Source organism: Macrosteles quadrilineatus, unplaced genomic scaffold (genome assembly GCF_028750875.1).
Source record: "Macrosteles quadrilineatus isolate MER2022 unplaced genomic scaffold, UCM_ALF_1.0 Scaffold_21__1_contigs__length_2333173, whole genome shotgun sequence".
Classification (NCBI taxonomy): domain Eukaryota; kingdom Metazoa; phylum Arthropoda; class Insecta; order Hemiptera; family Cicadellidae; genus Macrosteles; species Macrosteles quadrilineatus.
Genome location: NW_026542614.1, coordinates 939,114 through 965,363, shown reverse-complemented (window position 1 = coordinate 965,363; position 26,250 = coordinate 939,114). Strand labels below are relative to the sequence as shown.

The window sequence follows — 26,250 nt, the reverse complement described above, 5'->3', positions numbered from 1 at the left end:
CTGTAAATGGTAGACATATGAAACTATTATACATACTAGTTGGGATTCTGGTGAAGGTTATTTAATGTAAGAGGTGTTACAACACATGGAAGTTATTAATTGCCTGCTAATCATTAAATAAGTTGCCTAGTATGTTGTGTAACAAAATGTTTTCTTGCAACTTGCAACTGGTGTTTTGGCGATTGGAACTTGTGTAGGCCTGTATTAGGTTTAACATTACAATTGTGTGTCTAATTTAAATGAGTTTTTGAAAAACTTTTTATTCCAAGGGAATGTTTCTTTCATACATAAACCCACCTCCATTCTAACCTTCGTTTCTCCCCCATCAAATTGATTCAAGTATTTTTTGTTTATATATATAAAATCCAATGTATGTTTGTTTGTCCTTTATGGACTCCGAAACCGCTCGACAGATTGTAATGAAACTTTCAGGCATTATTAAGCATTATTCAAGGATGGTTTGTGTGAAGTTTGGTGCAGATCTGTCAAAAGGGCTCCGCCCCAGTGGCTCTGGAGTTTCCCATGTTAACCTTATGAGTACTCATATTTAAATGGAATTAAAGAATCTTAACAGCTGGTTCAACTAAAAAATTAGATTCTGTGATGTTCAATAGCATTAAAAAGGTAATAGGTTCACCAACAGGGTGCAGCACTATATTTTTCTTAATTCATGACAACAGCTAATTTGCAACCAAAAAAAATGAGTGAGCGTAGCGAACGAACTTCAACCTGGAGGCGAGTTAGTGTAGCGAACGAGCTAACCTGAAGGCAAGGGAGCGCAGCGAACGAGCTCCAACCTAAAGGCGAGTGAGCATCGCAAACGAACATCAACCAGGACATGATTGAGTCATGCGAACGAGCTCATCTTGAAAATGGCATTGACATAAAACCAAATTAGGACAGGACGACGTCTGTCTGGCCAGCTAGTAGCCTATAAAACTCAACCTAACTCGAGCTATTGACTTTGTGCCCTGTTATTTTTGTTATTAATATTATGTATTTGTAAATAATTATAAGTACAGCATCGGTACTAAAAATTATGGTAGTGAAAAATTCTGCAAAACTATCAGAATCTTGTAGTATGGGAAAAAAAAATTTCTTTGACAGTTTTTAATTTTCAACATGTAAAATTACCTATTACAAAACAATTAATTACAAAACAACTTTAAATTATTAAATACCTTATATTATAGGCCTATTTTTCATTCAATTAAATAAAAAATAAACATCTTATTCTGTACCTATGGATTTTTAGCAAAACAAGGAAGTGCTTATTATTCCAAGCAGTTTGTTGCCAGCCAAGTGATGTGGCCTCAATATGAGGTCATCTGCTTGCTGATTCATCTTGCATAAAATTGTTGGAATTTCCTTATAACAATATTGTCCTGATAACGATCTCCGGGTAAACCACACTTGCTTCATACTTGCATCATACTTGTACACTATACTGAGAGAATGTTGTGATGTGTGAAATTGACTTATTGTGAGGCTCACTTAGGCCGCCCAAGACAGCTGTTGAGTTGCCAATTGTTTGAAGGCTGTCTGCCATGTGTCCCAGTTCTTAACGAATTGGCTGTAACGTTATCTTCAATACTTCACAACTTGATTGTTTTATTCTTTCAATTTTACGACATTGACATTTGTTTTGTAAAGGGGTCATTCAGAATACTGGTCTTTTTACTATCTAATATCAATAGCTTAATTAATTTACAGACCAATTTCTTTTTGAGGTCAGTTAATTTATATGCTGGTAGTAACTTATTACATTTTTCCTAATGATTTGAAATGATTGACTACTTTGAGTTTTAATTGAATAGTAAATAGATATTTAAGTTAAGGTTTACAGTGAAGAGTTTTTTGCGAACAACAATCTGGTATAAAGGTAAAGATTGGGAGTCACTTTTAATTTGGGCAAGATAAGTACCGGTATGGAATAATGTATTTCAGAAGTAAATGGTTTGATAAAAATGTTATGACTTTCAATGTATCCAAAAACTAATTCAATAGTTCAATAAATATTTTGTGGTAGACTTGAGTTGTAAATCATTGTTTTCAACGTTTTGATATTGTAGGTTGGTGACTGTCCAGTAATGGTCCAAAAATACCTCTGCAGAGGCCTAATATTTGTTTATGAACTTTCAGTGGTGTATCAGATTTCTCGTCTAAAAAATAAATTTAAAATTTTTCTTTTAGTTAGCTTCAACAGGTGTTGGAATTTAAAATTCACAATCTAAATTTTCCCTTTCTTCAATCACTGAGTCAATCAAGCTTGAGATAGTGCATGCAGGAACATTTTACAGAGAAATAGGCTTTAAAAACATTGGAAAAACCGTATGCAGGTTGCACTACTTTTTAGACCCATTTTTTTGTGAAATGAATGATCTTGACAGTATATGATAATGTGACCTACATATTTTTCCATTTTTAAACACTTACTGCACGACTGCTAATCTATACATGTGGTTGGGGGAATTTTATAGTGAGACTCGACATAACATACTCCATACATTTAACTTACTATATTACTAAAGTAGGGGAGCGAGCTGGTCTAGTGGTAAAAGGTAGTACTTTGGTCCCTGAGGTCACGGATTTAATTCCCACCAAAACTTCAATGGATATTTAAGTGAACCTCTAGGTCTAGCCTGAAGTTACGTGAAAATCGAACCCATGCTAGAGCCTAACTTCCTAGGGCAAAAAGTATGTTACCCACTATCTATATTGACCTGCCTCATATATTTTATGGGAATAATGTTTTTTATCACTTATCTTTATCTTGTTTTACACATTATGTTACGTATATAGTATCGTAAGGTCGGGGGCAAAAGGTTGGAAATCTTAACTTACAGACAATAACCAAACAATCAACTGATAAGGGTAAAAGTACAACTTTGTGTGTGCTTTCGGACTTTTAAGAGAATGCTTTCTATGATCAGAGAGGCATTGATAAAATGTTTCTTGGAGATTTTTAATACTTTATAATCTGTTCTTAACTGTATATTTATTAGCGAATTTCCCTATAGGGAAGTAGCTATTACCGTAGGTGGCACGGTAAGACCTAGACCCGGGACCAATTTACTTTTTCATTTTGATGTCCCCAGAGGCCAAAAACACCATTCGTTCAAATTTTTATATATGTATATATATATATATATATATATACTTCCGTGAACGCGATAACTTGAGTAATTTTTGTCCGATTTTGATGAAATTTGGTTTAAGGGTGTAAAGCGTGTTAACTTGAATGAGTTCGCGAACCAGCACGATCGGACCATGGGAACGGGGCTTTACGGGGGGTTTTATGGGGTAAAAATTGGTTTTTCTTACTTTTGACCCTCAAGATTTCTCTTTAGACCTTTTTAAAGAGCTTAAAAAAACAAATAATTTAGTATATAAAAGTATTTTTGTTTGATTATTAGTAACGGAGAAAATTAAAAAAATTGTAAATTTAAAATTCCCATGTTATTCTTATGGAGAATATTGTCAAATGTTGTAGTTTGCTTGTTTATGGATATATTTTGATCAAATTTATTTATTTTGTACTAAGCTATCAATATTTTACTCAAAAACACACTTTATTAGTTTCCTTGTAGCAACAAACCTAGGTACTCACTCGTTAGACCTAATGTTATTAAAATATATTTAACTGAAAATCAATTCAGACAAATGGAAATTCGCTTAGTCGGCAGGTTTTTCTGCGGCGGGGGTATATTTTAAATTGTTTTGCGTCTTCATGACAACAATACATTGGACTATAAGGTTGACGTTCGTAACAAGATCAGAGTTGGACTGTACCTTTAGAAATTAGGTTAAAAAAATTATTGTAGTATAGCACACTAAAAGAAACACGTCAAATAACTTGAACTCATTACACGTCATAATAATCAAATAACTCTACCGTGGAAGCCTATCCAGGAAGAGGCCAAATAACTATTTACAAACAAGAAGAAACAGAAAAACTGCTTACAACACTTTGTTGATGTTTTAGAATTTATCGTGAACAAATCAAGAAAAACTCATTTAAATAAATAAGATCTTTTAAAATGCAGACTACATAATTAGGAATTGCATAACATCTTTATTAAATTAAATTTGTAAACAATCCCATCTATGAATTTGCTCTCAATATGAATGTGAGCGATAGAGTTAATTTTTCATGTCAAGTGTTCGTGCTTTTGGTCTGTATCAAATTCACAACATTTATTACCATATGTTACAATTAACCAGATTGTTTACTTTTTGTTGTCAGTTAGTTTTTACATGATTAAAGTCAAGTTTCGTTTCACTAAGTTGTACTTTTTAATTGTATAAGTAAATACACGTCAAGTAATACACTCGTGCCTTTGCCGTGCTCATAGTTCGTATGAAAGCCATTTAACATGGAAAAATTACCATTAAGACAAGGTACAGGTGAAGTATAGCTACTCAATCAATCACATGTTACACAGCTATCTTTAACATGTGTCCTCTTACTCAAATTGTGATCAGTAAATGTTGAAGACAATTTAGGTTAATACAGACACTTGAAACAGTATGATCACTTATTATATAACATGCACAACCATTCGGTATGATACCAGTTTAAGTGATCAAATAACGTTATCAAAGGTAATGGCTTCCTACCAAATTGAAATTTTGTGGCCCTAGAAGATAAAATGCACTAGAGGTAAATTAAAGATCTTAAATTAATAATGCTGGATTAAAAACAGCAATTCTTAGATAAGTCTACTCAAGGCATATTATTTATTTTACACCCAAACACTTTGTACTAAACACTAGTGATAAAGTGTCTTGAAGATATAGAAAAGTCAATGCTTATCTAACAGTAAGAGTGGAGTAGACGAAAAGTATCGGGTCATATGATACCGGTTGGTAATTAATTTGAATATTTCACTCCAGTTGTAAAATAGGCTCAACATATCTTGTATAACTTCTTGATCAGCATTGTACATGTTATTAAATTTACAGGAAGTAAATAAAAGAAACGTCTTATAACACTTAAAACACATATTTACGCTTATACTGTTACTCACAAGACAGTAAATATACAAAAAAGATGGTAAGTGGTGATCAATTTCGAGTGGAGACTCCAATCATCATCAGACCCAGTGGGCGAATGATGATATTCACATATTGGGTCTGATAATGACATTCGCCTATTGGGTCTGATGATGATTGGAGTCTCCAATCGGAATCGATCACCACTTACCATCTTTTTTGTATATTTACTGTCTTGTGAGTAACAGTATAAGCGTAAATATATGTTTTAAGTGTTATAAGACGTTTCTTTTATTTACTTTCCGTATATCTTGTATCTAAAATCAATAACTTCATGTTAATTTAAAGATTATTTCAAACGATTTAAATCAAACCACTGGATATGTTTTACCTTAAACATTACCATTGAAATTCTCTATATTAAATCAATTGAACCCTGGAATAATTCAATATGCATACATTCCTAAAATTTAAGATTTTAAGCATTCTTATACAGATCAATTTAAAATGTTACCTCATTGATATAAAATTAACAAGTTAATCCTCCAAACATATATTACTCTACTAAAATGAAAAACTATAATTCGAAGTACGCCTTACCCAAAAATTATCAGGACTAAAAAAACAAATGATTAAACTTTTTCGAACCAATTAAAGCTACAGATGCGCATACAGGGGGCACCGATTAATTGGGAGATGATAATTGGAGGGCTGGCTGTGTGAGAGGGTCATAGATAGCAGCACTTGTGTAACTACTGATAACAACATGGCTGTCACTGATACCCCGTATATAAGCCAGCTGAGCACGCGGGCCAGACTTCAGAAGCTTTGCGAATGAGTGTCTAGGACGGCTCGAATTATCGAGCTATTGTTTGTGTTTCGGGGCTCAGCCGACCCTAGCCGTTTCTACTTCTTGTGTCCGAGTGTTTTTGAAAGTGGAGTCGAAAGGTAGGGTGAGTTTTCCCAAAACTTTTGTGATGTGTTGTACAGTGAGAGGTTAGATTGTTAGTAGTTGTGTTAGTATTTAGTAACTTAGGAGGCAATGGATTCTGTTGGTTTTGTTGTTTCCAATGTTAGGTTTGATTACAGAAAAATTCTAATTTCTTTGTATTTTTCTAATTGAAGCTTAATTTATTTATAATTACTATATTAAAATTGGAAATCTGTAAGCAAAATCAATGGTGCTAGAATGCTAACAAGGAAGACAAATTAAAGAATTGCATATTTTGTTATTAAACATATCAAAACTATTTTGATAATATACATTCTTTATTCTTAATGTGTAAAATACCTTCACAGATCTTAGTGAACCGAACATTCAATACACGTTTATAATTACTTTTTTTCATTGATTAGCCTACTAATTGTAAGATTAGTGAAAACTGTTAGCTAGACTTTACTGTATGTTCTTGTTTCGTAAAAATGTAGCAACAAATTAAACTTACTTTTTGTGATAGGTACCTATCTCACCTATAAAACCAACCTATTAAACTTATTTTTCATCTCAAAGTTGCATTATTGTGCAATAACCTTCAATTTGAAATAAATGTAGCGAATACACAAATTTGTACACATATTACGTTTGAATAGTAATACTCATTTTCTTTTCCCTTACTAGTAAATATTCATTATTTGTTTGTAAAGATTACAAAACAGATTTTTCCAACGCCATTGACATATTGACAAAACACAAACAAGGAAACAATGAAAAAGTGGTCATAACAGGTCACGAAGTCCATTCACTTCCATTATCATCTTCGAGATGATTCATTGTTGTTGTATTGCAACTAAATGCGAGGACAGTAAAAATTACTGTTAGAATATATACTCTTAAAATCATAACTTTAATTACTTACTAATTCCATAAGTGATGTAGTGAGAGAAATAGCAAGCCTATTAATGAAAAGACATTGTAATTTATTACATATTTTAAATAATCCTAAATAATTTATATTTATGGAGTAGTGTTTAACTAAAGAAGATTAATTTCCCACTGTAGGGTTGATATCAATCAATTTATCTTGATTGATTGCTTAGTAATTCAGTCTTGTCAAATAGTCTTTGGTAATCATTCCACACTTGTTTATCACAGGTTGATTATCTGTGTTTGTTGAGTCTAAAATGACGGGGATCATTCAAGGCCCCACTAGGCCATGCTGCAGGATCCATGACGTCACACTAGTGGATAGATTCATTGTTAAATTCATTGTAATTGCCATTCCCATATGTTTTAGGTAAATAAGCAAGCTGGCTGTTTGTAAGATTTTAAGTACAACTATCCACCACTGTGACGTAGTTGCAGCATAGCCTGTTTTTCTAGTGGCCTTGGATCCTTGCAGCATTTGATGATTTTATTGTTTTATCTGTTGATTAAATTATGCTAGTACTGTATACAGTACAACACATGCTGTAAACAAACAAACCATTCATACAATCAATTCATATTTATTTTAAACTAAATATCAATAGCTTATCATATTAGACCGTTTAAAAAATTGTATTCAAAATTTGAATGTGTAAGCATTAAACAAACAATTTTCCGCATATTCTCTGCAGGGTTGATTTAGAGACAACTTACGTTACCCCCTTAGTGTTTTGAGTATTTAAGTAAAAATCATGTTATTTAGTAAAACTAGTGCTCTTGTTGCTCAAATTCGAGCAATTTGCAAAGTATTACAATTTCAAAACGAGTAACAGTCATAATTTTAGATGACTTAAAAGAGTCAACTTTAGGATAATGAAATGAATCACTCCACTCCAGTTATCGAAACTAAAATCAAACTCACTCTAAAAACGAAGGCTCTTGTGTGTATCATGTGTTTACTATGAACAGCTGTAATCAATACAAATTTTTCGTCTGATTAAGTAAACAAAATCTTTTCGTTATAAGAAATACATTGGAATTTTGATTGCCTGTGGGACGAAGCCCGAGGACTTTTATTACAGGAATTGGTAAAAGGGGGCGTCTACACAAAAAATACTTTATTTTCACACATTGTTTGTAAATATCCGTCCATTATTAACGGAGGAGTAGTGTTTCGTAGAAATCGCCTTCACGTATTATATATATATAAGGATGTTTGTGTCAAGTTTAAAATAGAAATGAAAGTCATTTAGGATGTAATGAGCTTATATTTTTCTGATATAATAGTACAAACACTTTAAATGAACAATTTTAACATTTTTTTACGTTGACTCACTGAAATAGCGTATTTTCCAATTCAAGAGAAGCAGAAAATTTGATATATCAGAAAATAACTTATAGAGTTAAAAACATTTTCTCATTAAATTTTTATTATTTTTTTATGTTACAAAAAACTGTCATTATTCTCTAATCAATCTGGTCACTATGTCGCTCAAATTTTTGTTTAGTTGAAAGATAATTTTTTTTAAATCAGATGGTTATGAGGCTCAAATTTAAACAGTCAAGAGTTTTGTCAAAAATAAAAATAAGTTTGGACAATTTAAACACTAAATTTTTTTCTCTTAGTAAAAATGTCCACATCTACCTTAACAATTTATGAACTACAAGCATGAACATCATTGGCATGTTGGCAAGCCTTTACCAAACCTTATTGAAATTGTTTCAATGATGATGGTATTTTTGCTAATAATATACATAGCTGTGATAAGTAAATAACACAGAAATTGATGTTCCACCACCTTACCTGCCATAATCAATTAGTCAGATAATTTTATCCGTTGATAACAGGTTCCAAGATAACTAGGTTCTTCAAGGTATTTAGTTGCGAATTGTTTGTGCATCAGAAACATAATTAACAGTTAGGTTTGTATAATTATAATTTTGATATGTTCGTAATATTTGTAAATGTCGATTCAACCTGTTCCAGACATCTATCTGGTTCTAACTCTCTAGAAAATACAATTTTATTTAATAAATTTGCTCGATTGTGCAATGGTTTCATTATGTTCAGAATCGGAAGATGAAATATGAGTCTCATGAAATTTGATCAAAGCTGGGTTTTCTATAGCTTATTAGAAATGATCTAAGTATCTCCCTACTAAAAGTCTCTCATGTGTTTGTTTGGTTGTCAAAACATAAATTTGTTTATCAAAAGTATGCTTTTAATGGTCATGGTTAGGTAAGAGGTTTTAGGTTGCCCATTTATTATCATCTTCTTGCAAGTGACCTTGAATTTCCTAGGGCTGAAGCGCTAATTCGTTGAAGCCTTCTTACTAACCAAGCATGCTACCTCCTTGAGTTAGCAATGTTTGTCTAATTTGGTCATGTTAGAAAACGATTTACACTTGGCCATTTATTTGTTACTTAAAATATTCATTAGAAAAATTAGCGCTTCTTTCTTCATCATTCTTTATTTTGAATATTCTGATTGGGAAACAAGTACATAAAAAACTTTTTCTTTTGTTTAGAGACTTAATGTTTAATGTTGTAATGTGTTGATGTAGGCTAGTTAATCTTTGTTGCAACCAAACCAAATCTGTAAGGTTTGAATAATTCGAGTGAAATCCTTTTATTAAGGATTTACTTGTTGAAGTTTGTTATATTGAGGTTTTTGAGCTATGATTTTTACCTATAGGGGACTAAATAAATCTTTCTAAGTTACTTCACTGTATAATGACTTTCTACTTTACTGTTATTTAATTTAGGTTGTATTCTTAAAATCCCTTGACAAAATTTATGGAGTAGGCCTATACAGAAAACTACAAATTAAAATTATTTGCACCATGGAACTTATTGTTATATTGATCTTGGTTGCATCAAGGCTTGAATGTTTGTTCACTAATATATTAGACACAAATGTGGTTTTATTTTTAAGAAAACAAAAGACAACCTTGAACTACAATAAATATTCAAAGAAATTTGTTTTTAAACGCGTCATCCTCATTGATGATGTGGTTGTTTGCTCGCTTCGGTTTGGTATTTTTTCTATTACGATTTTCAGCGCCTTTCCGTGTATCATGCAGATGTTCTTTTACTTCTTTCCGTCGTCTTTTCACAGCAAGCCTCTCCTCATCTGAACTGCTATCTGAATTGTACAAAGGATAATTACTACAATCATCTCGTTCTTTTGTTCTTTCGTCAACATTTGGTCGTTTAAGATGATTTTTCGGTCTTCTTCGATATCCTTTATTGGGTTCTCTGTTTTTGTTGTCATTTTGCTTTGTTTCGTTTCCAGAGTTAGACTTATTTTTGTCGGTATAGAATGTTTTCTTTGTCCTTCTCTTGGTATATTTAGTTCTCACTGTTGTCAGTTTAGCGACAAAGTGTTTTGATTTTTGCTGTTTTCTTTTTTTAACTGTATCTGTTTTTTTGTTAGTTGACATATTTACTTTTTGAATTTTCTGTACAGATCTAATTTTCTTCCAAAAAATTATCTAATTATTTTTGTTGTATTATTTGCTTTTAACAGTTGCTATAGTGACAACATAATATTAAAAACTATTTATGATTTTCTTCATGTTGTTACCAATATCAGTTGATGCCTTCACAGAATTTGACTATAAGTTAAAAATCAATCGACTTTTATTTGTAAAATACTTGTGACTGAATCATTTAAACAATCACTACATTTTTGTGCCTAACCATTATTGGCACTGACTACCACAGTACTTAATTGCAAGTTGCACAACCCTGACCAAATAGACTTGGGAGCTTCTAAACTAAGAACTAAATTTACAAAACATTTTTACTTGGGTGATTCTGCTAAACTTACAGCTTTTTATAATAATTTTGTTTATTGTTGCAGGGTTCGGGTCGGCTGGTGCGCAGCCCTCTAAACTTTGTCGACTGGCGTGAGGCGCTCAACGGCGACCCCCCGTGGCAGTGCTGACAACCGCAAATTAATTATTAGACTTTAGTTTAAACACAACTCTGTCCAAGACTGGACAAGAGCTGCCTCTTTGCTTGTTCGGATTTGTGACACGTCTTCTGCTGTCTCGCCATGAGGAATGTATCTGTGACGGACATGATCCACGTCCTGGACACCGACACTGCGCCGATGGACGTGCTGCGCGCCATCGCGCAGTCCGGGGTGAGTACAGTAGAACCTGGATAACTAGACTCTCATGGTGATTATTAAATAGGACTTAAAGGTTGACTTATTATGGAGATTTGCAATAAAATGTGATTAGATATAAATTAATTCAAGGGGATTTAAAAATGACACTTGTTATCAAGAGTGACTTGTTATTGATACCGATTTTCCATTGTATCAAACTTGCAAATTGAATGATCTTAATTTAAGGAAGCCTTAGGGTATTATTTTGAAAAAGTTAGTTCTACTAACTCATCTGAGAAAATTCTCAGGCTTACATATTTCTCTTGATCTTTAAATGAAGTCCTGCAAATTATATCAATGTTATTTTCGTTTATTGTTAGCCCTTGGATTTTTCTTCGAGCAAGCTAGCTGAACCTTATACTTTTTGAAAATATTTCCTTAAGGTATGTTTTTTCTAGCAGTTTGTATCATTTAACATTTACTATTTAAGTAGCCATGTATCAATTCCAATGTTTCCATAACACCAAATTTGTATGCTCCTTGAGAAGGTTTTTAAAATTGCATAGTATATAACTTGTTTGTGAGCAATCACACCTATAGCCAAACAAATAAGACCACCAAATTTTAGTTCACAGACATAAAAACGTCAATTTAAAAAGCTTTGAACAACTTTATGACAAAATGGGCTTCCTTAGTTGTCAAAATATGTCGTAACAAAATGGTGCTGACTCGCTTTGTTGCAAGCAAAACATTGCCTTGTGTATTGTTGCAGCTTTGTCAATGTTATATTTACGACAAAACTAGTCAGTTGGTCAGCACCATTTTTTTGACGAACATTTTTACTAAAGACAGATAATGAAACTGTTTCATTGTTATGTTTCTTTTGACTTTTTTATATCTTGTTTATTAGATTTTTCTAAACCACTTTAATCTTGCTAACAGTTGCCTGCTTTGAAAATACAAGTTTATCTGAATTAGTTATTAACCTAAATTATTTTCAATGAAAACCTTATCATAGGCCTACTATTTGACACATGACTACTCAATGTCTGCTCTGTCATTCCAAGTGTTTCACACCAAATGTTTTCAAGGTCTCTGCGTGTGAGACTGATGTCAGTTGACTTTGTCCATGATACAAGCTGTTTTTACAGTCTTGAACAAATTTACATTTATTTATCAGACAAAATAAAGAACACACTGTCACCAATATGGCGTGGCGTTCTTTTGTTTTTAAATGTTAAGCCATGTTTATTTTGAAATGGAACAACGTAGCCTATAGTAATTCTTAACATTTGTGAACGGAATTATGTGTATTTAAATCAAATTAACTATCGCCAAAACTCTTAATAGTTACCGTAATACTTACTATCTGTTTCCTTAAATTCTTTGATGTAAGAAAGAAATTGTTGGTTAAGGATCTGGATATGGTAGAGGAATCCTTTGAAGATCCATATTTTTCCCCTGTATAGCCTTGTTTTTAGGTTTCCTTTTTCTATTTTATTTAATTATGTATAACTTCATGACTGAAGGTGGTAATGTATTGTAACCCTTAGAACTACTTTATAATTATTTGTTAGCTCAGAATAGGATGAATTCAATTAGGTATGATTTTAAATTACTAGCCTAAAACCCAATCAATTTGCTAATTGTTGTTTATTAAAATGTTATTTATGACCTTAACTTTCTTAAGAACCAATATTTTATTGTTTAGATATTTTATTGCAACGAGAATATTTTTGCAAGAAATCTTTGAACTTTCTTTAAGGAAGATTAGATATGTTCCAAAATAAGTTTAATATATTATTGATTTCTCACACATTTTCTGTTGTGTTTCTGCGTAGTAATTTTAAGTTATTTGCTGTCGCTAAAAACCAATTCCAGTTCTCTCTTTGTAAATTAGGTTTCTTCAACTGTTTTATTGAGTTTTAAAGATGAAAGAACGCTATTTCGGGTGCCGTAGTTGAAAATAGCAAAGAGCAGAAATTGCCAAAAATACAAAATGTTGGTTGGTATTAAGGTAACATGTGAGACTTGAATTGAACCACATGGGCTGGCTGGCTCGCTGCCAACATTAACTTTGATTGAAAGTTCCTCTCTTCGACCCTCGCACTCCAGGTTCATCCTCTCTCTTTCTCTCTCCCCCTCTCTGCCTCTCTCACTAGTTCCGCTTTTACCCTCCTTTATTCATCGTTGAACCAACATACATACCATTTCAAATCTATTTCCAACCAAGGCCTCTTTAGAAGAAGGAAGAGTCACTATTTCCGTTTTCTGTTTTTGGAGTTAGTTTGTTGTTTTGAATTATCAAGTGATTCATTTTGCAGAGAAAGTTGAACGTAAAAAATTTATTTAAATCTGTTTGCACGTTTCCATTGATTTCTTCCAGCGTGATGTTTTTAACTTTGAAAACATAGACTAAATAATAATTAAATAGATACATTCCAAAGGAAATCGGAACCATTTGCTATGATAAGTGAATTTGTATTTGGTTGTAAATAAAATAACATCAAAATAATTTATTAAAAAAGTACAAAGACAATTGCTAATTTTCAAAAGACGAAAAATTTGGTTATAGTGTCAAATGTATGTGGTGACATTAAAAATATGAATCAGGCGAATGCAAACTTCTATAAAATTATTTACTGGTTCTTAAGTAAATTGAAAATTTCAGTAGCTTTGAAATTCTATGCATATATAAAAACAACATTTATTAAAATATGTAGTTCTTGAAATAAGTGCTCGGAGAAGTATTTTTCTCTCACATTATTCAACCAGGCAAAATCTGTTTCTACATTTTTTTAATACTTAGGCATTATAATTTTGTAGTAGTTCTTCCTCAATCATGCAATGTTGTAAACCTATTTTTGTCTGTAGGTCCAGGAGAATGCTTTTTATGTCCTCGACATTGGGGATATTGTCCACAAACACTCAGAATGGAAGATGAAGATGCCCAGAGTTGAACCTTTTTACGGTCAGTCGTCACAAAACATTCTTCTAATACAATTAATTTTAGTGTAATTTTAAAATATACTGATAAACTTGTAAGGAGAGATGTTAAATTTAGTGAGTCAGAGTCTCAGTTGGTAGTGCCACTCATTTTGGGCCCGAGGCAGCAATGTCGTGAGTTCAGATTCTGGTACGCCACTAGTTTTTATCAGTACAGTTCGCCCTTGTACTGCACTGGCTCATCCCTTGCTTTGCTGGATACGTTCCTTTTTCAAATCCATAGCATATGTGGACGAGAAAAGAAAACTGCCAACCTCTTCGGAAAAAAAAATGGGTGATTCAAAGATACACTTGCTAATTAATAAAATCATGAATACTTAAAGATCGGACTTTTAATGTATCCTTTTTATACTTTACTGTAAAAAAAAAACAGATCCACACTTATTAGCTGTAATAGTATATTTCGAACCTAGGGCCAAAAATGAGGTTTTGCCGGCTCGAGAAAGTTTTTAAGTTCGAGACGAAGTCTAGAACTTAAATCGATCGAGAGCTGCAAAACCATTTCGGTCCGTGGTACGAACGCTATTTTTCACCAAACTATACCCTATTACCACTATTCACCACTATAATAATGCACACTGATGGTAAACACAACTACAACTTTAAGGTTATGTGAAGAAATAATTTGATTAATCAGCAAAAATAAAAATAAATAGTTGCTAGGCAACGATGACAATAACACAATTCTATTGCAATGCTATGGATTTTGATTGTGTATTTAAAATGTGTTCATGTTTTAAGTTAGCGGACAGCTGATTTTGCGGCCCCGGCCTGTAAAAACCTGCTCGGTACCCAAATTACGATGACAGCTGGCATGGCCAGCAAAACGTAACTTTCAGCCACCAATTAACGTATGTAATACAGCCAAAAACATCATAGTGTGGTGAAAATATATTTTCACCACACTATGATGTTTTTAGCGGTTTTACATATGTTAATTGGTGGCTGAAAGTTACGTTTTGCTGGCCATGCCAGCTGTCTTGTTATTTTGGGACCGAGCAGGTTTTTACATCCCTAGGACCGCAAAATCAGCTGCCCGCTTACTTACTTAAAACATGAATGCATATTAAATACACAATCAAATTCCATAGCGTTGCAATAGAATTGTTATTGTCACCGTTGCCTAGCAACTATTTATTTTTATTTTTGCTGATTCCTCAAATTATTTCTTCACATAACCTTAAAGTTGTAGTTGTGTTGACTATCAGTGTGCATTATTATTGAGGTGAATAGTGGTAATAGGGTATAGTGTGGTGAAAAATAGCGTTCGTACCACAGACCGAAATGGTTTTGCAGCTCTCAATCGATTTAAGTTCTCGACTTTGTCTTGAACTTAAAAACTATCTCGAGCCTACAAAACCCCATTTTCGGCCCTAGGTACGAAATGTGCTATTCTGCTGTGCTTTACATTTAAGTATTAGATTCAATGTAATTCACCTATCTGTTTTGCCCATAGTTTATAATGTCCGTCTTTTTTTAAAATTTAATTATCCTTAAGTTTGGTTCAGTCAATTATAGACTAAAATCTTTATGTTTTGGAAATACTTACAACACACAAGGAATTTATGTGAAAATAAGATAAATATACCTAAGCTACATTTTTTGAGAAAATTGATGTCGAAGGGCTTACATGTTGCAAAAAAATATTTCTACATTCTACAACTTTTTTGTCACAACTGATCTTTTGACCTAGTACAGAGATTCTTCATAGAGTGAATAGAGAAACATTTTATGTTTTTATCTTTATTTGCAGTGTAGCGAGTTAAATTATTTAAAAAACCTCATGGTATTGCGAAGTATCTCTCAAGAAGTTAAGATTTATTTTCACAATCGTGCTTGTCCAAAAATTTAGAAATATTTTCATAAATTTAGCTATTTCTCAATATTAATGTTTTTATAGTTACATACAACTAATAGACTAATAACTGTTTCCGTTTGTAGCGGTGAAGTGCAATGACAGTCAGCTCGTCCTGGCTACCCTCGCGGCTCTAGGAACCGGGTTCGACTGTGCGTCCAAGACAGAAATCGCCAAGGTACTGTTTCATGTTAAAAATTATCAATTTGAAATAAAAACCATAATATATTGTAGCCTAGACTAGTGTTTCCAAACATCTTTTCTTTGAACCACTTCACAAGACAAAAATATATTGCGTATGTAAATTCAGGAGGTAATTGTAATGGATGTGTTTATTATTGTGCTAACCTAACCATTCCATTTTCTAAACATAAGTTTTAACCTTTCCTAAGAAGGTTATATTTTTGCAATTGATGCATATCTGAGTGAACTACAAAGCACAATGCATGAGAGTTTACTTATTGCTTGAATATTTCGTGTGTGCTAAATTTCAAGTCGGTCGCATAGGTTTCTATAATCCTGTCTCCTCTGTAACGTATTGTTGACTGTACAAAGTTGCCGTTGCCGATCGGGAGTGAAATAATACTGACGCGTCAACCTAAACAATCCTGACATATTATAGAATACTTCTATTTAAAACTTTATTACGTACACCACAATGACCTCTGCATACCAAAGGTTGGGAAACACTGGTCAGACGATGCTGTAGGAACATGTTCTAGACGTTGTTTTGGAATCTTACAAGTATTTTGACTATATTAATATGACTCAACTACAGTACTGTATTGCCAAATAAATTCTGCTGGTTTTACACAGCTGACAACCCAAGTAATGTCAGTATGTTTTCATTGTTTATATCTTCATTCTAAAGTTGAAAGCAATTTCACCTTGTAAATGCTGTATGTGACAAAAGATGAAATTTTCCTGTAGGTGATGGACCTAGGAGTTGATGGCAGCCGTATAATTTTTGCCAATCCTGCCAAAATGGCGTCTCACATCCGCTATGCAGCCTCACAAGACGTCAACACTATGACCTTCGATAACGAGTGTGAACTGTACAAGGTCAAGCAAATGCACCCTAACGCCAGGTAATTTGGGAAGAATATAAAACATTGTTGAAAAAATAAGCTTTTGAATTTTTCCTGAATATTTCAAAGAATGTACTTTTTGAATTTGCCTTACAAAAAATTCAAAATGACCAATTGTGTTGAAGATATATATTATTTTTGAGAATACAAAATGTAATGGACATCTAATTGAGCATTTGAGGTAACTAGGCTTGGTGTACTGAAGATGTTTTGTCTGCAGGATGGTGTTGCGTATTCGGTGTGACGCTACAGTAGCCCAATGTCAGCTGGGGATGAAGTTCGGCTGTGATCCGCTGGTCGAGGCTCCTCGTCTGCTCAAGCTGGCCGCTGCGCTGGGAGTTACGGTGGTGGGGGTGAGTTTCCACGTCGGCTCCGGCTGTCAAGATCCTCCCGTGTTCCGTCGAGCCATCTCTGCCGCCCGTGACCTGTTTGACCTCGGCGGCCAGCTGGGCTTCAACATGAGCTTGTTGGACATCGGTGGTGGTTACCCCGGCAACCGAGGCAGCAGCATTGATCAGGTGAGTTGGCAAAAACGGTATGGGTCTTGCACTACGGTGTGAGTGTTGGAGTAGGAATATACGGATTATCTTAACAGAGTGTACTGTGATAACATTGTTCCACAGAGAAGTAAGGCACAGAGGAAACAGGCTTACAAGACAACCGTGGGCTTTCAACTCTTGTATTTTATGCCGGAAATATAATTGTGACGAGCAAGGAAGGGCCAAAATGGCAAGCATTTTGTGGAAATTTCTATTGCACAGTGCACCAGGGTCTTCCCTCACCGTGAGCGTTGTAGTACATGAAGGTGATGGCCGGTGCGGGACCTTTCAATAAACGCCACTTAATTGTACCAAGGAGTCTATCCTCTGTTCCTTACTTCTCTGTATTATTCATAGATATAGTCCACCAGAACTGTTTGATGTACATGACAAATTTTCCATCAACTTTTGACTCCTCGAAGTGGATGTTGGGTTTGGACTTCTATCAAGCTATATCATACAACCTGAATCAAGGATCTGACAAAGAATATGCTATGGCTTGATAGAAGCCCATACCCAACATCTACTTCAAAGAGTCAGATTTGTGACGGAACATTTGGTACATACCTTGTAGGGAACTTAATTTAAGCATTCCAACAGAAAATTATTGGTCAGAAAGCTCGGGAATGTCTTTTTCAAGCATTTGTTATTTGTATCCTGTAGATTTAAGTTTATTTATTTTCGCTCTTGAGCTTGACATCATAATTTATAATCTGAGTGGTTTCTGCCTACTGATATTTTCTCTAACTAAGTAAGTATTATCTGGTGTAAAATGGTCCAGTGATACTAATACTCCATGTGATATCAATATAGGTTTTTAATTTATTAAGATTTACAAATATCTTCTTTCGGTGCACCATAATTTCTACTCTTCTTTGTTTAATCGGTTTGTTGGATTTTGTTATGCTTCTCTAAGATTTTTCTTAGGTTTTTGAATTATTTAGGTGATTCAAGGTGACGTCATTGATAGTCTATGAAGTTCTTTGCTTGAAGTCCTGAAAATGTACTATAATAACTCATACAGCCTACATTATTATTAGTATTATTACCCATGGACCAAATTTAGTTGTAAAGTTTATATTTTTAAATTACTGCCGTATGGTTTGTAAAATACATGATACCTTTGACCTATTTGCACATATTTTATTATAACTATCTCATCATCATTAGATCCAGACGTCTGTGTTCACATACCATCAATTTTTCCTCAACTCATCAAGAATTTAATGGTTTTGCAATCATCCTTTGAACAACTTCTTTTTTGCCATCCAAGCTATAGGAACAAAATTATTACCCTCGAATCACAAGCTTAGATCTTTCATAGTTCACCATTGTCTCTTGTTTTTCATTGTAGTACACAAGTGTTCAAATTTCACATTTTTCATTTCGGCACATTTTGTTCTACAAAACTATTGCTATGTATTTTTAGGTTGATGGTGTATTTACTAAAATGTTCAGCAACATCATACTGACAGGAAGTTTATTCTTTAACAAAGAAATGGCATCAGTGCTGATTCCAGAAAGTTTGAGTTATAGCGTTGTGTAGAAATAAATTATTTTCTAGACTATCCTCATGTTCATGAGATATTAAATAATGCATTTCAACTCGTCTATTCTTATGTTTGTGTTTATTATTTTCTGCCCAGTCAATCTTAATAATGACTCTGATCTCAGTATAGTTGTTCTCTTTTCAAAGGATTTCAGTCAAATATAACAATGGAGTTTCTATCTTCTATTGTGATGCTGTGTTATTTCCTGTTGTCAGTGAGAATATTTCACACAAAAGAATCATTAGACTTGGCAGGGTCTGGAGTTTAACGATTTAAAAAATATTTCTTCTTGTTAAGCGCTGACGTCATCTACAAAACTGGCTGTGTTTACTTGTTCTTTTTTTAGATAAATCATCACTCTCACTCACAGTTAAGACTGAAACATTACTTTTACTTTTAGGCATTCATCTTAAGATTGTGTCCATTGGATTTAGGAATTTATATTTTGCTTCAGACAAGATCAGGCATGGCTAACTTTTCACGTTTGTATACTTTGGTTAGGAATGTTAGGAGGGTCTGTATATTTCTCACCTTACTTACTGCTTACTGCCATGTCCACTTGTACTCAAGCTGGTACCTTGCCTCGCCAAAATGTTGTCGGCAATTCTCTCAGTTTTCTGAATCTTCCTCTATTAGTCTTAATTTTTTCCATATTTTTCACCTAGATTTGGAAAATCTTCTATTGAAAACCAAAGTACACTCTTGGCTTATAGGTTTACTCTTTAATTGTGGATTGCAGTGAAACCTTGATCAATGAAATCTCATGCAAAACAAGCACTTGGTATTGTTTCTTTTTATATAAAACTTGTATCACCAATCAAAAATGTTTTGCTTCTGGTGTTTGGTCAACTCAAGATGCAGATCCATATAACATGAATAAGATGTTGTCAAATTTCCTTGCTCATTAACATTAAATTTACATTGCTTCATCTGCAGACATAACTGGTTTAGTGCTGTTGTATAATGACATGTTCACTGTTCAGCTAAAAAGTTAAACCACATGTGGGGTCAAATAAAATAAGCATTTATAGGAGATATTATTGTTGGTTTTAATATGCACATTTTTACATATATTTTAACCTCAATGTTTCAGAATACATTAAAATGAGTATGTCTTAATAGCAATGGGTGCAAGTTAGATATGTCTCTATTTATTCTGGTTGGTTTTAACTAAAAAATAATATTATTTAAGATTTCTGCTGCAATTTAATTTGTTGTTAGCAATGTATTATAAAGCTTTAAGTGATGTATAAAAGACAATTTAATAATATTTTTGTGTTTGTTATTTTAAAGATAGGCCTACTTATCTATATTTTAAAATTAAGTTCCAACCAAGCCAAAGCCAAGCAATCTAGATCAAATATAAGACCACTGTTGTGTTCTTAACTTCATCCACTACTGTTCTAGGTGAGTTCCATCCTTTAAGATTATTCACGTATATTTTTCTTCACATCATTTTTGGCAACAAGGACTTGACTATTCGTCCCATAACTGTGGGATCAATCTTGAATGGCAGTGAATAAAGTGAACACTGCAGTGGTCTCAAATTTGAGATAGCTAGCTTGCTTAGTCACGACGAGAGCTTAATTTATGGACAGCCCTCGTATTAACAACAAACCTTGATTTAAAGGCACCCTTTATGTTTGACCTTAAGTCATTCTTCAAGTGTTAAATTAAATCTTGATATCAGATACACATTGTCATTTTGACCAAAAATTTGTATTTGTTATTCTGTGTTTGACTTATCTCAGAAACAACTCTACAATGAAACCAGTCTTGTTTAGTTGAGAACTAAGTAGAAGCATTTCCGTATGTTTGTACCTCATGCCCATGATTAAAAAGCCTAATAAAACTGTTTGATTGGTCTGCGTTGTCATTCACGCCTATCCCAGTTACGTCCGCAATAACCTAACCATAGTGATAAGAGCGCGCCCAGTCCACAGGTAGGTAGGACAGTGGATTTGGTCGCGGCGCGAACATTGCCTCAACTCAATCTGCTCTATTTCCAGTTTGGAGGAAAGTGGAAACATCAAATGGAAAAGAGGTTTCGACAAGTGTGTTTACGCTCGGAGAGACGGCAAAAGCACGGAGCGAAAGCGTGTACTAGGGAGCAAATTTGGCTAACGGGGCCTCTTAGGCCCGGAGTTACATGAGTGATCCTGAAACATTAGTTGCATACTGCACAAGTTTGTATTTAGGTGAATTTTAGCTCTAAGTTTTTAACTTTAGCGTTAGTTATTTCAGTGTTGTAAATACTGATTGCCGAGGGTTTTGCTGCTTTTGAACCTGGTTCGCCCAGTTGATGAGTTGTTATTGTCATCTCTTGAATGTTCTGTTTACACTTTAATCAGTCTTTCTTCTCCATTGCCAAGCCAGTGAACAAAGATCTGTTAGTTTAATCATTTTCATGTAGAACACTCATAAGTTAATTAATGTTTTTCTGTTTTACTTGTACAATCATCTTGCCACCTGTGCTATACAAACAACCACATGTGTTGTACTTTAAAAACTTATCCATCTCCTATGGTAAATTCTGAATTGTGTTTGGTAACAGTTACGACCAAAATCTACTTTTGACGGATCATATTTTATATAATTTTATTGCCTTCCTTGGACCAGTTAATGTTTTCTGGCATTAATCCACTTTTCCTTAACTTAATATTGAATTCCCTTCTTTTGGAATCACGCCCATTTTCTGTGTGTCAACCTTCATTTTTTATTTAGTTTATTTATCCCAAACTATATCTTCTTTAAGCTCTGAAATCCATCTGTTTACTTGTTCCATAACTGTAGTATTTTTTTCTGATTCGGTCCTAAGTAGCTCAAATCAAGTTACTGAGAAACAAGATGTGATTTCTTTATTTTGCTTGTACTGGTGGCTCTATTTTCTTTTACTATATTACTTAATAAAGCATTATGCTTTTAATGTCATGCTTGAATATTAAGAAGAGTACATCTTCATTATTGTATGCTTCATCCACTGATGACCATATTACGTTTATGACCTCATTCCATCGTCTCCTGATATCCTCGGTAAATCTCTAATTTTTAATTGTGAGATTTTCTTTAACTATTATGTCCTATCAAAGGATTAACCAATTTTTTCCTGTCTGTCTTTAAATGTGTCATTTGATTTGATTTTGTTTTGAGCTATCTATATTAAATAATACTGATCGATTCTATTGGACGACTTTCAACCCTTTAAACTGAAATTACTTTTCTATATTTAATATTAAATAAAAGCTTCCTACATGAAGCTTTCCTGGGCCTGAAGAAAATTCACCTCAAGGCTCCGTTCCATTAGCGTTCTTGCGTATTATCATTATTTTATCATCAAATTCTTTTGAACTGAATATTTTCCAGAAATCAATGAGATGTAATTCACCCTTATATATCTTCTGACATTTATTTGAACAACTTCTTCTTGTCCGAAAGTGTCAATGTTCATCTCACTCATATTCTGAGGATTTGGATTTTATAACGTTGGATCTTGACTTTTCACATGATGCTCTTCTGAGAATTAAAAACTTTGATCATTGGCTTTCAATAAATGGTCTTATTTAAGGAACCAGCTGATCTTAGTCAGTAACAAAGCAACAATACTTTCATTCAAAACCAATGTTTCACTAATTTCATCAGTGTATGGACATCTTTGTTGATCAATATTTAGTTACTTCATCGTCACAATGTGAATTCTACCCTGTCCTATTAGAAGGAATTTTCAAGTTTTAAAATAGGTTGTTTAAGCGCCCTGGGCAATCAGTATAGTAATAATAAGCATTGTAATTTTATTGTAATATTCCAAAGTAACATGTAACTAACATTAAACTTTTCAGCTCTTTTAATTCCACCGGTAATCATTCTTCAGTGTAGCTTATTTTACAAATTTTTGTTTTGTTCATGCTTTTGTATCATGTGTATGTTGTTAGGTGTTCAAATTTTAATTCTCTCATATAAAAATAGCTCATAAACACAACAATTTATCAATTGAACTTTCGCTGGAAAATATTTCAATATCAAATACGTTAATACACTTCATAAATCATTCATAATTAATTCACCCAAAATAATACATAACACAAAACATTTAGGAAACAGTTTTTTTCTTAACACAAATACTTGACACCTTAATAATGTACTTTTTCTATCATTGTTACAGTTATACATTTTCATTGAACTATCCATTTGACATCAATTTGTTTTTAAATCTAGCCAAATATTTGACATGTATCTTTATATCTTTAGTAGGGTTAATTTTTTTTTTTTTTTTTTTTTTTTTTTTTGTAAAATTGTCATTTATTGTATGTTATGGGCAATTGGTGTAATACACATAGCTTAAAAAAACTCACTTTAAACTACATAACATAAAATCTATTTTTGTTATTGAAAGCCTTAGATCTATCTAAAAAATTATGTACCTCATAATTGTGTTCCAAGCATTTTTTGTTAGGGTATAAAATAAAGACTCTTTCATGTGTAAGCCTTTAGATTTATTAACAAATATATTGTTAATATTGTTAATTTCTTAGGAAAATTCTAGTTGATCAGTATTAACATCACATCAGTCTCTTTTTAAGTTTTTATGTTTTCAATTAATGTTATGTGTAAAAACATCATTTCCCACAGCAGTCAGCTTCTTGCTACTGAGGTGTCTGTTAGAGTCTACATAACGTGTTTGTCTGCCTTTAGATCTCCGAGGTGGTGAATGCAGCTTTGGACGACTACTTCCCCATCTCACTTGGCGTGCAGATCATCGCAGAGCCCGGCAGGTTCTACGTTGCCTCCGCCTACACTCTGGCCACACTCATACACTCAAAGCGGGACACCATGTACTACATCAATGACGGTGTCTACGGCTCCTTCAACTGCATCTTGTACGATCACGCTGTCGTTAAGGCGATCCCACTCGAGGTGTGTGTTGTTTAATTTAAGTTGATTTGTATCTATAGTTGAGCAAAAGGGGGGAAAAATTAAATTTTGCACCAATCAAAAGTTTAGTGAGCGACTGTTGTTCAGGTTCGCCTACGTAAATGAACTCTCGTCTCCACTCATTTGCCTGTGGGAATTCGTTAGACAGTTTGTACGCAGTTCTGTTGTGTTTGATCCCAACTGTCCAAGTCTAAACATAGTATACAGTGTTTCTGATACAGGAGGGGAAAACGGATCAAGTTTAGCTCAAAATGTGGAGTCAGAATACAACACAACCATGTCAGAGAGATATAAGAATCGTTTGACTGTATAAATAGGAGTTTATATACAAAAACGGTGAAAGTTGTAAAAACATAAAACCAGTAAAAATATACATGTAATCATATAAAAATAATAACTTGAAATGTTATCAATCAATGAGAGTTTCTGATTATATTATGTGTGCAGAACAAGGGAGGCAAGCCGCTGCTGTCGTCTGTGTGGGGCCCGACCTGCGATGGACTTGACCAGGTGTTGGACAGTGTGTTGCTGCCGCCCCTGGACATAGGGGACTGGCTTGTGTTTGAGGACATGGGCGCCTACACTCTACCTGTCGCCTCAACCTTCAACGGCTTCCCCGTACCCAAGGTGCATGCTGTCATCGATGAATCCGTCTGGTGAGTTGCTACGTTTGAATGTCAGTTTGTTGTTCTTTTATGTCCTACCTTGACATCCTCCATAATCTCTAGCTCGGAACTGCTTCACATTACTTCAGGCTAGGCCTAGAATGTCATGGCATTGTCACGTAAACATAATCCATTGGTTATTGGTGGCATTTGAACCCATAACCATTAGACTAGCTCGCTAGCCAATGTCATTGTAGATATAAGGTTAAATATTAAAAGCTTATATTAAAGGCTTACATCGTTTGTAACGGATTAGGCCTAGAGTTTACCTAGCTTTAATTTGAGAAAATTAGAGTCCAAGGTCAAATAGACACTAGACACATAATAAAATGCATAAAACATAACTCTTCATATTTTGTTCTAATGTAGGACCCCATCTTAAAATGCAACCAATTCTTCTAAGAAAAACAAATTTAAATTTGTTTTAGACTGCTGTATCTCATGAATTAGTTGAACCCAATCAATTAAATTGTAACCATTGTCAAAATTAAACAGGAATTCTTTCTATTCTGTTCCAGGCGTTTCTTGAAAGGCTGTCTTCCCCTGACAGAGGACCACTTCATTGCACAGAACAACAACTGGACGTCAGTCTGGGACATTCCCTCCCCTGAGCAGTCTACCCCCTCCTCCCCCTCTCCTTCTCCCTACATATATGAACTCATGGCTTGATGGATACTCGGCTCTGCTCGGCGACCCTGGTTGTCATGGCAACATCACAATCTGCTATCAACGTTCCACCTCGTACACAAATCCTCATCGATTGTCAGCTTTATTTTGATTTAAAATTGTTTAAATTTTACAAGTAACTGTTAAGTTATAATTTAACATCATTAAAATGTTTTGTTGTAAATTGTTTCCAAGTGCAGTTTAATTTTTTTTGTGATGAGGATGACTGTGTAGTTGTGCTTTGACAACCAAACCGGCTTCTGATTTTCGGTTGACGGATGATTGTTTTACTCAGGTCTATTTTAGTATAGTCTGGTTTTTATAGTCACCTTCGCACAATTTTATGTCAATAGTAATCATTATCATTCTCCTTTTGAATTGATTTTAAAAGCTACATTTTACATGTTTACATTTCAAGGTGACTATAATATTATAACATTCTTTATTGTTATCTGAATATATTAAATACTAGTCATCATTGACATTGATAGCTTATTTTTAATATGCCTATAGATTTTGTAACAATTTCACGACAAAAATCAAGTGTATTGATTAATTGGTCTTTTAATACAGCACAACAGTAATCTTTATTTAGTAATAATATTTTCAATCAATGATGACTTGATTGTAACCTTTAGTCCGTTTAGGGAAAGAACCATTCCAACAAATCAGTAAACAGTCTTATTCTTTTTATGTTTATACAATTTCTATTTGGGTTTTTTGGGTAAGGTCATGGTGGGAGAGTAGAAGACGTGGACAGCCCTGGTGGCGCGGGGCTTGTTGTTCGAATTTGCGAAGAGGCAGCTTTGGTGGTGCATCAAAGTAAATAATATTTTTGTTTTATTAAAATAAATTGTGTGTTATAACTGTAAAACTGTGTAGATGTAGCAATAAAATTACCAATGAAAATGTGTGATTTTTTTACCCACAATCTTTGTAGAAGTTTTAGAAAATTGTGGTTTTGTTGTGATACATA

The 26,250-nt window shown here is 33.6% G+C and overlaps 1 protein-coding gene across 3 annotated transcripts in view; it reads left to right on the top strand.

Moving 5' to 3' along the window:
* The window catches only part of LOC129005402 (ornithine decarboxylase-like), a 33,572-nt gene extending 7,929 nt beyond the window's left edge, over positions 1-25,643 (top strand). Inside the window, exons 1-9 of one of the 3 annotated variants that reach the window (XM_054434281.1) lie at positions 5,799-5,943; positions 10,725-11,009; positions 13,851-13,947; positions 15,924-16,015; positions 16,768-16,925; positions 17,146-17,443; positions 23,704-23,925; positions 24,391-24,599; positions 25,127-25,643. In XM_054434281.1, the coding sequence (XP_054290256.1) occupies positions 10,920-11,009; positions 13,851-13,947; positions 15,924-16,015; positions 16,768-16,925; positions 17,146-17,443; positions 23,704-23,925; positions 24,391-24,599; positions 25,127-25,277 (1,317 nt within the window). In that variant the 5' untranslated portion in view covers positions 5,799-5,943; positions 10,725-10,919 and the 3' untranslated portion in view covers positions 25,278-25,643. Of the gene's footprint in view, positions 1-5,798; positions 5,949-10,724; positions 11,010-13,850; positions 13,948-15,923; positions 16,016-16,767; positions 16,926-17,145; positions 17,444-23,703; positions 23,926-24,390; positions 24,600-25,126 lie in introns of those variants that run through there. The other 2 variants (XM_054434282.1, XM_054434280.1) reach the window with 2 other exon arrangements.
* The last annotated feature ends 607 nt before the right edge of the window (positions 25,644-26,250 follow it).